General features: G+C 33.6%; 1 protein-coding gene across 1 annotated transcript; it reads right to left on the reverse strand.

Moving 5' to 3' along the window:
* Positions 1–3,613: 3,613 nt before the first annotated feature.
* LOC128160454 (uncharacterized) lies at positions 3,614–9,549 on the reverse strand. The gene is made up of 2 exons (XM_052823772.1): positions 9,426–9,549; positions 3,614–6,237 (listed from the first exon to the last, which is right to left on the reverse strand). Exons 1-2 carry the CDS (start codon positions 9,500–9,502, stop codon positions 4,212–4,214), a joined length of 2,103 nt encoding a protein of 700 aa, XP_052679732.1. The 5' UTR covers positions 9,503–9,549; the 3' UTR covers positions 3,614–4,211.
* Positions 9,550–15,206: the final 5,657 nt, after the last annotated feature.

Consider the following 15,206-nt stretch of genomic DNA (forward strand, 5'->3'; position numbering starts at 1 on the left):
GGTGGATGCAGTTCTAGATGGCACCGTAAAAATCTACGCGGTCACATATGAATATGAAAAGATTATGACAGACTACAAACTATTGACAGATGAATGTAATTCCTAATTTGAAGAGAACCTCTTTCTTAAATCGCAACTTTCGAGCAGTTTTGGCTGATTCAGTCAGAGAGAAGATGCCGCTGTTGGCATTATTACTTAGTTTACATCTACAAGGAAACTCTAGATAATTAGGCAACATGCATAATTGAAATGAGTGAAACCCATGGAAGGATATTACCGTTAAAAGTCTATGTATCTTGCTTTAATACTTATTATGCATACTTCTTTATTCTCTTGTACACTTACACAAAAATGTCACATTAATTTTTTTTATATCCATGCTTACTGATTTAAGAAAATATCAAAGCATACTTTTAAAAAATGACCATTTCTCAAATTCAGAACATTAAATGACCGTTACCGTAGATGTTATAGAATTCCTGAAGATGACAGGGATTGAACACTATATAATGCTTATAAATTAGCGAACAAATTTAACTTTATTTCCGTGTTCAAATCCCTTTCAGTTTAACGAAAACAATTTTCTTAGTACCAACCAGGTATTGTCACAAACCAATTGAATTAAGAATTATGAAACTGTTGACCTCATCAAACTTAAAATCATTTTTTTCAAATACTCAGTAAAGCACTTCTACTTGGAACATTAAGGATCAAGTCTGCTGTCCAGCCTAAACTTATTACAGTATTTATTATCATTCTTTACTCAATTAATACCAAACTCTGTATTCAATAATGCAACCTGATCATACACTTATTTAATCGCTTTCTTTCTTTCGTTGTTTCTTTTTTACTAATGCTTTGATAATACAAGTGTCAATGTTATTGACTGTTGTACTATTATGTTGTATCATAAAATTATGTAAAACTTTCTTTAAATGTAATAACGATATGGATTATATGCAAATCACACAAAGTACCTCACGTACCACTGTATATAAACAACAGGTACTACAAGAAATTAAACTCATATAATTAAAAGACTAAGTATAGTGACAGACTAAACGGGTCTGTTCTAATTATTTCAGTTGCTAATATGGGTATTGTGTGTATGGCTATTGTGTTTCATGTTCTCAGTTGTAAATATCCCACTTATATTTTGCAAACGTTTAAGTTTTTTTTATTCTGCTGCTCATTTACACATGGAATATATCATTCGCTGCTTAATTACTATATATATATTTTTTTAACTGTTTGTGCAAGATAGACTGTTAAGGTTTCAAGATAATAAATTTGATACTGTAATATTTATTTGATTGGCTGTTGTTATACCCCTGTAAAACAGTTACTATATAACTCTTTACAAAAAAAAGTCCAGCATTTTGACTGTTGGACTGGAGTTGTTGTATTTGAACTGTTAAAATCGACTGTAAAAAAAGACTGTTGATCGGTGATTAAATTAGTAGGGGTGTAACAAAGCAGTTGTTGACTGTGTTTCCGGCAACAGTTGATTTGTTGGACCGGCTCGCAAACTGTTGCCCAAGACCTTCAGCCTTAGGCAACAGTTTGCGAGCCGGTCGGACAGATCAACTGTTGCCATTGAACCCAGTCAACAACTGTATATTGTTGCTCAGGTTAGCAATATGGCCCTTTGGCCTCTTGTTCTAAGGTTATAAAACTAGCAATCATTGTAGAAAAAATATTTACAATCGGCGTCGATCTATCAACATTTAATCGTTTCATTTTATTGTTTATATATGACCTCACTTTCTCCTTTTCTCTAAATTTTTTTCTAATTTTTTATTCTAAAGAAGTAGGATAACTTCACTGTTATTGTCCATCAATGCATTACATATAAGAACTATATGTGAAAGTCACACGCACCTGACGTATATTTTTTCATAATAAAAATATACACATTGAATTTGTGTATACATATATGTAACCTATATCTAATAATACATTATGCAATGTAGATATAGGGTATAGACCTATATTTTAGTTTTGAGAAAAATATATAACGTCAGGTGTCTGTGGTGAAGGTTGTTTTGTACATGTACATGTAAGTACAATATTTGGAAGTCGGAGCACAGTTCACGTGGTCTGTGCAAACGTTTTAATCATCATCAAAAATATTTCTAAAAAGACAACAACAAATGATTTTACAATATTTATTTTTGGTGTTAGATTTGACATTAACAATGCATTTGAAACTTAATGTTTGTACATTCGAAAGCAAACAAACCGATTTAAACTACATGTACCGGTAGTTAAATAATAATTTTTCATCGTTGGCAGAAAACAAGAGGCCAATTGGCCTTAACGGTCATCTGAGTAGCATATAATCCATACACAAACTTGTCATGGAGTCTCATATATGCATCTAATTAATAAGGTTTCAAACTGGAGTAGAAAAATTATAAATTTGTAATGACAACCACATTTAATTCAAAAACTGAAACCTATAATTTTGGTGAAAAACTAAAAGATCTGGTCTACAAAATCATGAATTCAGATTTCCTTTCATGTGTGTGGGAGTAAAGAAGATAATTTGTTAACGTTATATGCATTAACATCTATACATCCATTTTGGCCCTGCCCTTGAGTCAAAACCCATACCCCAGGGGACATGAAAATTAAAATTTCAGTAGAGGACTTCCTGGTAAACATAATTATTAGTCAGTTTTTTTATACAGATGTGTGAGAATAGAGAAGAAGATTTTCAAACATTATATGCATTAACACTTTATTGCCATATTGCCCCCCCCCCCCCCTCATGTCCTGAACCCCTGACCCAGAGGCCATGAATTTCATGATTTAGGTAAAGGAGATTGTGGATATCATAACCATGTATTCAGTTTTGTGGGAGTAGAGAAGAAGATTTTTAAAGATTTAATACATTTTTACTATATGGCCATATTGGTCCCACCCTAGAGTCTGAACCCCTGACCACGGGGTCATGAATTTCACAATTAAGGTAGACGGCTTCATGGACATCATAACCATGAATTTAGTTTTTAACAAATATATATGGGAGTAGAGAAGGAGATTTTCTAAGATTTAATACATTTTTACTATTTGGCCATATTGGCCCCACCCTAGAGCCTGAACCCCTGACCCAGGGGTCATGAATTTTACAATTTTGATAGAGGGCCTCATGGACATCATAATCATAAATTTAGTTTTTAACAGATATATATAATAGTAGAGAAGAAGATTTTCTAAGATTTAAAACATTTTTACTATTTGGCCATATTGGCCCCACCCTAGAGCCTGAACCACTGACCCAGGGGTCATGAATTTCACAATTAAGGTAGAGGGATTCATGGACATCATAATCATGCATTTAGTTTTTTAAAAATTATATATGGTAGTAGAGAAGAAGATTTTCTGAGATTTAATACATTTTTACTATATGGCCATATTGGCCCCACCCTAGAGCCAGAACCCCTGACCCAGGGGCCATAAATTTCACAATTTTGGTAGAGGGCCTCATGGACATCATAACCATGCAACCAGTTTTTTCCTCACATGCGTGGGAGTAGAGAAGAAGAAATTTGGCTTTTTTTGCATATTTGGCCCCGCCCGTGGCATCCCAGGGGTGGCAGAGCAATTTAGATTTTTCTTACCATAGAAATGCTTCACACCAAAAATGGTAACAATTGGCCTGGTAGTTTTCAAGAAGAAGTTAAAAATGTAAAATTGTTAACGCACGACGCACGACGACGGATGAAGACCAATTGCAATAGATCACCTGAGTGACTCAGGTGACCTAAAACACAAATAAAATAAAGTGGATTTTTAAAGAATGGCGAAGATTCTTTGAATATGTAAATATTATGTTATAAATACATATAATACAATGGGAATCGCTATATTATTTATAGATTTTTGTTAAGTATTCCAACAAAAACATGAAAAAAAAAATGAAGATCACTGAAATAATTCAAAATAATATTTCAAAGTGAACTTATGATTAAAATAATTTTTTGAGTTGGATAGTGTTTAATTAACCATAAGCACATGTACAACAATAATAGCAACATAGTTTGATATTTAACCACTTTGCACTGATCAAATATAAATATTGATGTGTCTAGTAAATAAATGTTAATCTGGAGATGTTCCCCTAAAATTGATTATTTTTCTGTGTGGAAATTAATCATACCCAGCATAAATATGTTCTTATTTTCCAATCAAGACATAGTGTTTATTTACTGTAGTTGTACGGACTGAATCACATCCTGTATTCTCTTCTGTGTAGCAGTTTGTATTTTGTGGAATGGATATTGTGTGAGTGACTGTTGGTATGAGTATAGAGCAGCCTGGAGGTTCCCTGTGATCTGTTGACAGATCCCCAGGATCTCCCACGAGATGTCTCCGCAGTATTCAGATACATACAGTCCCTGATCACAGTGGACTAGGACCAGTAGCTCATCTAGAGCTGCTTGTGATAGTGTTGTATCAATGTGTCTGTGACACAGGAACTCTAGGAAGTGTAACATCACAAATATTGGGACATATAATATAGGCTCCCTGTTCTTTTCAGCAGACTGTTGTTCTGGTGTTAGTTCACTGATATAACAGATTTCATTGTCAAGTATGATATCTATTGCTACAGCCTGTCTCATCTTTACAGACCATGACTGTCCGCCTACAGCTTCAGTAAACATCTCTCTGTCTACATGTCCCCTATACATTAGATATGGCTGTGCTAACTTGACCTTTGTCACCTCTATAACAGATAAAGCTTCCCTGTATCTGAGTGTCTTGTAATAATACATGGCAATGTACAACATGTCAGATATACACCCAAATTTGGCTGCTAATTTCAGCATGCGACAGGACATTTTGTCAGCAGTATATACATCTTTGTTAACACCCGTGTTAGTGTATATGTTATGTATTATAATTGCAGTATTCTTAAAGAAGGCAGATGCAAGATTCCGTAACGAGACAGCTTGATACTGACTCAGAGGAGAATCTACCAATTGTTCTACTTGATGTATAGCTTGTACAAGGGGACGAAGGTCTGAGATCAGATTATCAGTTGAACAACATTGTTTGACAAGTTCTAGATCACTATCAACTTCGGACATAACAATCTCTTCTGTACAAAGAGAGAGTCTGGGATTGTACATGATATCAATGATGTAGGACCTGAGAGAGGAACTCTGTAACAGACAGACCAGACCTTTGTTGTACAATTCATGTAACTCTAGGAACAATCTGTTTTGTACTGAGCCATGGACTCTTCTATTGAACAAATTGTTTTGTGGGATGAAGAAGTTAGGACAAACTCCCTGATACACCCATTTAAGAAGGAGTTTAAAGCAGACCCAGAAACCGGCTAAAAGATTTTGTGGATTCCAATGAGGTAGTGTGTTTTGTTGAATGGTCCAAAGAATTGCTGTCTTTACGTGATAGGAACTCAACAATCCACAGGTTTCTTCACGGATTGATTGCCGAAAAATAATTTCTTTGAAGAATACTTTAAGCAATCCATAAGTCAAAAACTGACTGTGATTCATTGAGGACACAAGTTTAAATTCTGCTTTGGAAAAAGAAATCTTCCACTTTTTATCCTCAAGGGGTCCTCTTGCGCCTAGTGGTATATAGTGACATCCATTTCTGACAATGTCCTTGACAACTTCAGGATCAGGCCAGGAGTGACATCGGTCTATCCATGAGCATGCAGACTGCGGCCAAAAGTCACAGACAAAACACCAGGCATGATCATATTCTACTCCTCTTCTAATACCAGTACTAACGGGTCCATATAGTTTGGAATCAGAAAATACAATTGTACAAGTCATCTCTCTGTATTTAGAACTAGATATATAGACTCTGTTATTCATTCTGACACACGCTGATTGCACTTCATTGTATCTTGGTGGTGTCAATAACTGAAGTATAGTGAATCCTGGTGGACACGCAGAACTGTCAGAGAGAATCAAGGTTGTATTGGCTGTGTTGTAATACTCAGACTGAGACATGTCCATGATCACTCGGTGGTTGTTTGGCCAGAACATAGTGTCCATAACTGATCCCTTCAGTCTGAATCCTTCTTTCCTACTTCCACTATCCATCTGAATGATCCCATCATTAGGTGTAATTCGTCTGTTCACCATTTCCCTGATGACCGTTGCCTCCCTCCTGCCGGCCACCTGTTGTGAGGTCCCCATTATCTCACACAGTCCAACAAACACTGACTCTGACATGTTTTTCATTCCCTCACTCCTGTCAATATCAATACCAATATAAAATTATATACATTGGAATCTACAATCCTTCTTCTCTTACAGTTTTCTTTTTAACAGCACAGCTTAATTTACTCATTGTGTCTACATTTAGATTAAAAAGTATCATCAGAAGTAGAGTGGTCCCTTTATGTGTTTGGTCGTAGTCCCCTTGTATTATATGTAAAATAGAAGTAGTAGAGAGTTGCGACCAAGGTACACATGTACAACCGGAGGTCTGAAAAAGATGGACTCATAAATGCCGTTTGTTTAAATGGTGTAATTATAGGACACACTTATATATATATATATATATATTACCTGTAAACCCAACCGGGAATCGGTTATTGTTGAAATAACGGTGAAAAAATTATTCTAGCCGAATACCTGCCCTTGAACAATAAGTTTGTGAAAATGATAACCTTGTAAAATGGTTAAATATAAAGCTAGTGTTTTATGCCATTTGCAAAATAGAAGTAGAATATTACAATTGAGAACATGAAGCACTGTAGCCATATACACAATTAATGCTCCAATCAGCAACTATAGTGATAGGTTATCACCGTGCAAATTTCACTGTTCATTTTATTTTGGACTTTACTTTTCAAATTCAATATCTGTTTTTTAATGTATTCTCACAGTTTATTTCGTTCAAAGTTACTAAGGCCACATCAATATAATTTCTTGCTCGTCGGACATCCAATGAAAAAAAAGGATGGAGCAGGCGAGCGATTAAATAATAAAATTATTTTTATATGTATGCAAAATCTTAGGCGGTATATAAAAAAATGTGCGGACGATTATATTTTTTCACTTGTTCCTAATCTATATATTAAAACTGGTTAAAATACGAAAAAAAAAGTGGAAATAGAACAGAAAATAGCGTAGAATTTCTGGAAGCGGAAAATTAAGGTACCTCATTACACGTACTCTTATACTTTTTAAGACACTACGTCACAAGATGGCGATTTAAATGTTTTGTTGAACTGTTGTTTCAATCGATTCAGATGTATATCGTCATAGCTCAGTGGTTAAAGTATCAGGCTTGTGAAACGCAGATCATGAGTTCGAATCTGCCTGGAGCTTTTGTACATGTTAACTGAATTAAATTTTTGAAATTATAATTTTCATCCAAAATTGCGGGGTTTTTTGCCTATTAGGCCTAAATACTTCTTATCCATTATGATATCTATCATAATCAAGAAATTTTCTGCTGATTTGAGAAAATCTTTCACGGTGTAGTGAGCCACCTTAATAATAAAATTATTTGTACAGTTTTGTTAAAATACGAGCGCGCGGGGTCCGACGTACAATAATTTATATTGATGTGGCCTTATTCAATTAGTGATTGACACTTTTCGGACTCTAATTATGATTCAAAGTTACAGAGTGTTGTGTCTCAAGAACGAACTGCTTATCTGTTAAAACAAAGACTCATTGAATTATTAAGTATTTTATATCTGTGACCCTTTCACTCACCTTACCTAATGCCATCACCTGTCAAGTTTACTCATTGTTCAGATTCTTATATACAGTTATACATTTGTCGATAGTCAGTCCAGAATAAGGCGGACAGGCTTGGCCAGTCGCCCGACTCACCTATAGTCTGAGTTCGGAAGTCAATACTGGCGATATCTGTCTTGTTAGAAACATGCCTGTTTATTTGGTACTAAGAATTTTATGAAACTGTTGCCATCGTTGAGTCTCGTCCAATAAATTCGGAATCCTGCATTAATTGTCTTTAATTTCTCTGAAATTGCATATTGGTGGACCTTTGGGTATACGGCACACCTAATCTTCGTTTTTACTTTATGGCCCACAGCGCGCCTCAACCTTATTACTTGTATTCCTCTACCCCGTTCGTACTGCGCATGGTGGATGCAGTTCTAGATAGCACCGTAAAAATCTACGCGGTCACATATGAATATGAAAAGATTATGACAGACTACAAACTATTGACAGATGAATGTAATTCCTAATTTGAAGAGAACCTCTTTCTTAAATCACAACTTTCGAGCAGTTTTGGCTGATTCAGTCAGAGAGAAGATGCCGCTGGTGGCATTAATACTTAGTTTACATCTACAAGGAAACTCTAGATAAGGCAACATGCATAATTGAAATGAGTGAAACTCATGGAAGGATATTACCATTAAAAGTCTATGTATCTTGCTTTAATACTTATTATGCATACTTCTTTATTCTCTAGTACACTTACACAAATATGTCACATTATTTTTAAAGACTAAGTATAGTGACAGACTTAACGGGTCTGTTTTAATTATTTCAGTTGCTAATATGGGTATTGTGTGTATGGCTATTGTGTTTCATGTTCTCAGTTGTAAATATCCAACTTATATTTGGCAAACGTTTAAGTTTGTTTTTATTCTGCTGCTCATTTACACATAGAATATATCATTCGCTGCTTAATTAATATATATAAATATATATAAATATATATAAATATATATATATATATATATATATATATATATATATATATATATATATATATATATATATATATATATAAAACACCGTGTTACCACTTTCGATTGCTTTTTATTCAAGGCCAGATAAATCGGATAAAATATTAATTTCACCTATATTCTAACAAAAAACTGGTTCCGGTTTGGTTTTAAGATCCAAAATGACATAAATATATACATGTACAAGGATGTCACAAAAACAAACGGATTTGTAAGTCAATCTTTTTCAGACCCCGGGTTGTACCTGTGTACTGTTTGGGTCGCAAACTCTCTACTACGGTATTTTATATAATACAAGGGAACTACGACCAAAAAGATACGCGAGCAACTAGTACTGTCAGATTTTTATATGCACCTGGTTACTACATATCATTCAAAACGTTATGCTATTTTAAGCATGGGGATTTCCCTTTTATGGGTATTTTTTAACTTTCATTTTGTTTCAGCTTCTATTAAATTCGTGTGACAAGTAAGGAATAGTGCAATATTGTAACTGTGAGCAATTTTATCATAAAAAGAAATATTTGTAACGTCGGGTGCCAGCTTTAGCCCCTGATTTCGTAAATTATTCTGTACTGGTTAGGTTATTCTATTCTGTCCGATATTATTTATTTCTTATACTAAATCGAAAATTATTCTATTCTTTTCTAATATATTCTACCTGTTTACATTTAAAATTTAATTTAAGATTTTATACACTTACATTCCTTGGTTGAGAGAATCCATTTTAAGGTGAACAATGTTAATGCTATTTTTAGACGTGGTAATTTTCAATTCCATCCATTGTACCCATAGGCGGGTTCAACAGAGCGCAAGCGCTTGTTAAAATTCCCTATACGACACCCAAATTTTGGCGAGCACTCGCTCTGTTGAAAAACCCTCTGTAATTTAACTTCGACCAGATTGTCGCTACTGACTCAGTCGGAAGTTATTTGAGCAGAAATAGATTTTATCGAATATGTTGTTATTCTTATTTAAGCCAAAAACAGGAATTTATTTGAAACTTAAAACTTGACTTATATTTGATTTGTTTATGAATTATAACAGAATTAATAGTCATGTCATTATGTTAAATTTTAGATTAACAATTCGTGAAAGAAATATTAACTATGTATTTTTTTCTTGCAAGTATGTGTTATCTTTCATAGAGCGTACAAAAATTTATTAAAAAGCACTTTTTCATTAACATTAACAAAAATATTCTAATCTTTTTAAATGATCAATAAAAAGTTAGCAAACGTTAATTCGCTCAGCATGTAAGACATGCAGAACGATTTCAAATATGCGAAGGTAACCATAATACCACAACTACTTTGAAATGTTGCGATAACGGTGTTCAGAAACTTAAGTCCAAAGGAAAAATACAAAATAAAGCAGAGCAAACACGGACCTCTACTAAAAAGAGTAGGCCCAAGTACAAAGATTCGGAAATCATAAACTACTACCCTAAACACCCAGAGGCCTCACTTTTACTGGTCAGACTCAGAGAGCATGGGCTGTTCAGGTATGAATTGTTACATTTTCATTAAAAATGTTGAAACAAAGTTTTATTTTCAATCATGATTCAGGTTATTTAACGCAGATATCATACATTGTCTCCAGGCAGGGATCTGGGATAGTTCTAATTTAACCCCTCTGACATGCCCTTCCTTTAACCCCCTTTTCTAGATCCATGCATTCAGAAAATTGCTGTAGTTTTCCATGAAAAGGTTGCAACATATGTTAAACATATTTCGTTTTTCTGACAACAGAAGCAAGCATTTTTAAACTTTGAAAACTCAGCCGAAAACAGACAAATATGACCAATTTATATGATTATAACAAAATTTGAGACATTCCATTGGATGGAAAAACAATCAGTACGTATCATTACTTATTTAAACAGTGATCCTAAATTTTCTTCATATAGAACAGTAGATAATTTTTCATTTTATACATCGCTGTATTTGTGAGTATGACTGAATACTGAATACTTCAGATAGAACAGGATTAAGGTACAAGTTGTCATTTGTATGAATGGTTTGACTGATTAGATGATTAGAGGCTCGTGTCTTTTTTTATTCCCAGAGATTACCATGCAGATTTCAAGGAAGAATTTGCTGCCCAGCGAGCTGCTCGAGGCAAAGGTCGAAAAAAACAGACTAAACGACAAAAGAATGACTGTGTAGCATAATCTGTATAGTAAACTATGGTCTGTATTGAGAAGGGCTCTTTATTACCATGTGTCACTGATAATTAGAAGTTTGTTTCATTTAGCCCTCTGCTTTTCCTTTTGAACGTTTCGGTTGTAAAATAAAGGAGATCTATATATAACTTAATGTGTTACTAGTACTGGAGTTGTCATTCAAGCCTTTGACTTCAAGATAATTTGTGATGACAATTTTGGATCTAGAAAACATTTTACAAAGGGTATCAGTCTTTGAGATGGAATTTCTGACAAAAGAAAAAGATAAGACTAGTTTCATGTATGTCTTATCAAATTATTAGATGGAAAATGAAAATATTAACTTTTTACATAGGAATATATAAAGAAAACTAGAGCAAAGCTCGTTGCAAAGCAACGAGTGGGTCTTCCATTAATGTCGGAAGTAAAGCTGGAAGTTCCTGTAAGAAGCAGAGCTCTTAAACCAATAACAAGAGTACCTTAAATAATAAGATGAAAAAATCGAATTATTCCTGGTACGACTTAACAAAAACCGAATAATTTTACGTACGACTTAACAAAAACCTTTCCGATTTGAACAACGACTTAACAAAAAAAATCCGAATGTGTTACAGTACGACTTAACAATTAATTTTTAGGTACAAGTTAATTTAACCAAGAACTTGATACTAATTTCTTAACCAAAAACGCGGAATCAAAATTTTCGGAAAAATCATTTTTTGAACTCGTATATCTCTGTAATGCATCGTCCGATTTTAAAACGGCTTTCAGTGTTAGATTCAGCTAAATAAGCTCTCTAAAACACATATTCATTTTTTATTTGATCAGAAAATTCATTTTTTCGAAAAATTTGATTCCCTTCCGGTTTCGACCGGAAGTGACAGATTTTCATATCCAGCCTTATTACGGAGGTAAATCGATTAAATCATTACCATTGAAAATTTCAAGCCTCTATCTTAAAGCGTTTTTGAGAAACGCCGCGGACAAAATGACTTTTTGAAAATTTTAAAAATGACGTAACGTAAAAACGGAAGTGACGTTTTCAAAGAAACTTGACAAACTTTGAGGTATTATAGTTGCAAACAACCTCTGAAAATTTCATCAAAATCAGTTGTAAACTTTTTGAGTTATAAAGCCGAAAAGGAGTCAGAAAAAAAAATAAAAAGAACTAGAGCAAAGCTCGTTGCAAAGCAACGAGTGGGTCTTCCGTTAATGTCGGAAGTAAAGCTGGAAGTTCCTGTAAGAAGCAGAGCTCTTAAACCAATAACAAGAGTAACTAAAATGAAAAGATAAAAAAATCGAATTATTCCTGGTACGACTTAGCAAAATACGAATGATTTTAAGTACGACTTAACAAACACCTTTCCGATTTCAAGAACAACTTAACAAAAAAAATCCGAATTGTTCAAGTACGACTTAACAATTATTTTTGGTACGAGTTAATATTACTTTGAACATTACGCTATTTTTTAAACCAAGGACGCGGAATCAAAATTTCCCGAAAAATCAATTTTTAAACCCCGATATCTCTGTAATGCATCGTCCGATTTTAAAACAGCTTTCAGTGTTTGATTCAGCTAATTAAGCTCTACAAAACACATATTCATTTTTTTATTTGATCAGAAAATTCATTTTTTCGAAAAATTTGTTTCACTTCCGGTTTCGACCGGAAGTGACAGATTTTCATTTCCAGCCTTATTACAGAGGTAAATCGACCAAATCATCACCATTGAAATTTTCAAGCCTCTTTCTAAAAGCGTTTTTGAGAAAAGTCCGGGACAAAATGACTTTTTGAAATTTTTAAAAATGACGTCACGTCAAAACAGAGGTGACGTTCTTTATAAACCTTTAACATTTTTGAGGGACGCCAACTTGCAAACATCTCTGAAAATTTCATCAAAATCGGTTAAAAACTTTTTGAGTTATGAAGCAAAAAAGGAGTCAGAAGAAAAGAAAAAGAATAATAACTAGAGCAAAGCTCGTTGCAAAGCAACGAGTGGGTCTTCCGTTAATGTCGGAAGTAAAGCTGGAAGTTCCTGTAAGAAGCAGAGCTCTAAAACCAATAACAAGAGTAACAAAAATAAAAAGATGAAAAAATCGAATTATTCCTGGTACGACTTAACAAAATCCGAATGATTTTAAGTACGACTTAACAAAAACCTTTTTGATTTTAAGAAGACTTAACAAAAAAAATCCGAATGTGTCTAAGTACGACTTAACAATATTTTTGGTACCAGTTGATTTTACTTTGAACATTACGCAATTTTTTAAACCAAGGACGCGGAATCAAAATTTCCGGAAAAATCAATTTTTAAACCCCGATATCTCGTTAATGCATCGTCCGATTTTCAAACGGATTTCAGTTTCGTATTCAGCATGACCAACTCTACAAACCTGGTAAACATTTGAAATTAAAACGAAACATTCAAAAATTCGAAAATTTAAAAACACTTCCGGTTTGGACCGGAAGTGACGGAAACTAATTTCCAGTCTTATGTCTAAATAAAAACGATCATTGCTTCAACACAGAAAATTCCAAGTCTCTGTCTTGAAGCGTTTTTGAAAAACGCCCTGGACAAAATTACTTTTTTAAAATTTAAAAATTGACGTAACGTAAAAACGGAAGTGACGTTGTAGTTGAAAATTTTAAAACTTTGAGGCACAATAATGCTTCATAATCCCTGAAAGTTTCATGTAAATCTGTTGAAAAATTTTTGAGATATTAAGCTTTGAAAAAGTCAGAAAAATAAAGAAAAAGAAAAATAACTAGAGCAAAGCTCGTTGCAAAGCAACGAGTGGGTCTTCCGTTAATGTCGGATGTAAAGCTTGAAGTTCCTGTAAGAAGCAGAGCTCTTAAACCAATAACAAGAGTAACTAAAATAAAAAGATGAAAAAAAATCGAATTATTCCTGGTACGACTTAACAAAATCCCAATGATTTTATGTACAACTTAACAAAATCCTTCCTGATTTCAAGAACGACTTAACAAAAAAAATCAGAATGTGTTCATGTACGACCTAACAATTATTTTTGGTACGAGTTAACTTTACTTTGAACATTAAGCTATTTTTTAAACCAAGGACGCGGAATCAAAATTTCCGGAAAAATCAATTTTTAAACCCCGATATCTCTGTAATGCATCTCTGTAATGCATCGTCCGATTTAAAAACGGATTTCAGTTTTGAACTCAGCATGTAAATTACTGTAAGATAGGTATGTGAAATTTTTAAAATTGAAAAACATGAAAAAACAAAAAAATTGGTTTTGCTTCCGGTTTCGACCGGAAGTGTCCGAATTGAGTTTCCAGCCTTATGTCATAAGTAAAACGGTATTTCTACCTATTCTGTAAATCTCATAGCTTTATCTTAAATCAAAAATGAGAAAAGCTCCGGACAAAATCACTTTTTAAAACTTGAAAAACGTCAATATCTGACGAATTTGATGACGTCATCGAATAATTTTTTCATATCATAGAGATCTTTCAGATACACATTAAAGCTGCAAATTTCAAAACAATCGATGCAAGCGTTTTTGAAATATTTGAGTTGGAAAAAAAATAAAAAGAATAATAATAATAAGAATAAGAAAAAAAAGAAACCGTAGAAAAACAAAAGGGTCTACCGTTGGAAACGGAAGACCCTAATAATAACTAGAGCAAAGCTCGTTGCAAAGCAACGAGTGGGTCTCCCGTTAATGTCGGAAGTAAAGCTGGAAGTTCCTGTAAGAAGCAGAGCTCTTAAACCAGTAACAAGAGAAAGTAAAATAAAAAGATGAAAAAATCGAATTATTCCTGGTACGACTTAACAAAATCCGAATGATTTTAAGTACGACTTAACAAAAACCTTCTTGATTTTAAGAACAACTTAACAAAAAAAAATCCGAATGTGTCTAAGTAAGACTTAACAATTATTTTTGGTACAAGTTAATTTTACTATTAACATTACGCTATTTTTTAAACCAAGGACGCGGAAACAAAATTTCCGGAAAAATCAATTTTTAAACCCCGATATCTCTGTAATGCATCGTCCGATTTTCAAACGGATTTCAGTTTCGTATTCAGCATGAACAACTCTACAAACCTCGTTAACATTTAAAATTAAAACGAAAAATTCGAAAATTCGAAAATTTTAAAACACTTCCGGTTTAGACCGGAAGAGACGGAAACTAAATTCCAGCCTTATGTCTAAATAAAAACGATCAATGCTTCAACACAAAAAATTCCAAGTCTCTATCTTGAAGCGTTTTTGAAAAACGCCCTGGACAAAATCACGTTTTTAAAATATAAAAATTGACGAAACGTTGAAACGGAAGTGATGTTGT

This window comes from Crassostrea angulata, chromosome 8 (assembly GCF_025612915.1).
Source record: "Crassostrea angulata isolate pt1a10 chromosome 8, ASM2561291v2, whole genome shotgun sequence".
NCBI classification, from domain to species: domain Eukaryota; kingdom Metazoa; phylum Mollusca; class Bivalvia; order Ostreida; family Ostreidae; genus Magallana; species Magallana angulata.

What these genes read in the sequence shown, in the direction of transcription:
- LOC128160454 (XM_052823772.1), bottom strand. Translation starts at nt 9,502, where the DNA reads ATGGAATTGAAAATTACCACGTCTAAAAATAGCATTAACATTGTTCAC. An exon ending in GATTCTCTCAACCAAGGAAT is followed by an intron (nt 6,238 to 9,425) that starts GTAAGTGTATAA and finishes TGATATTGACAG; the next exon opens with GAGTGAGGGAATGAAAAACA.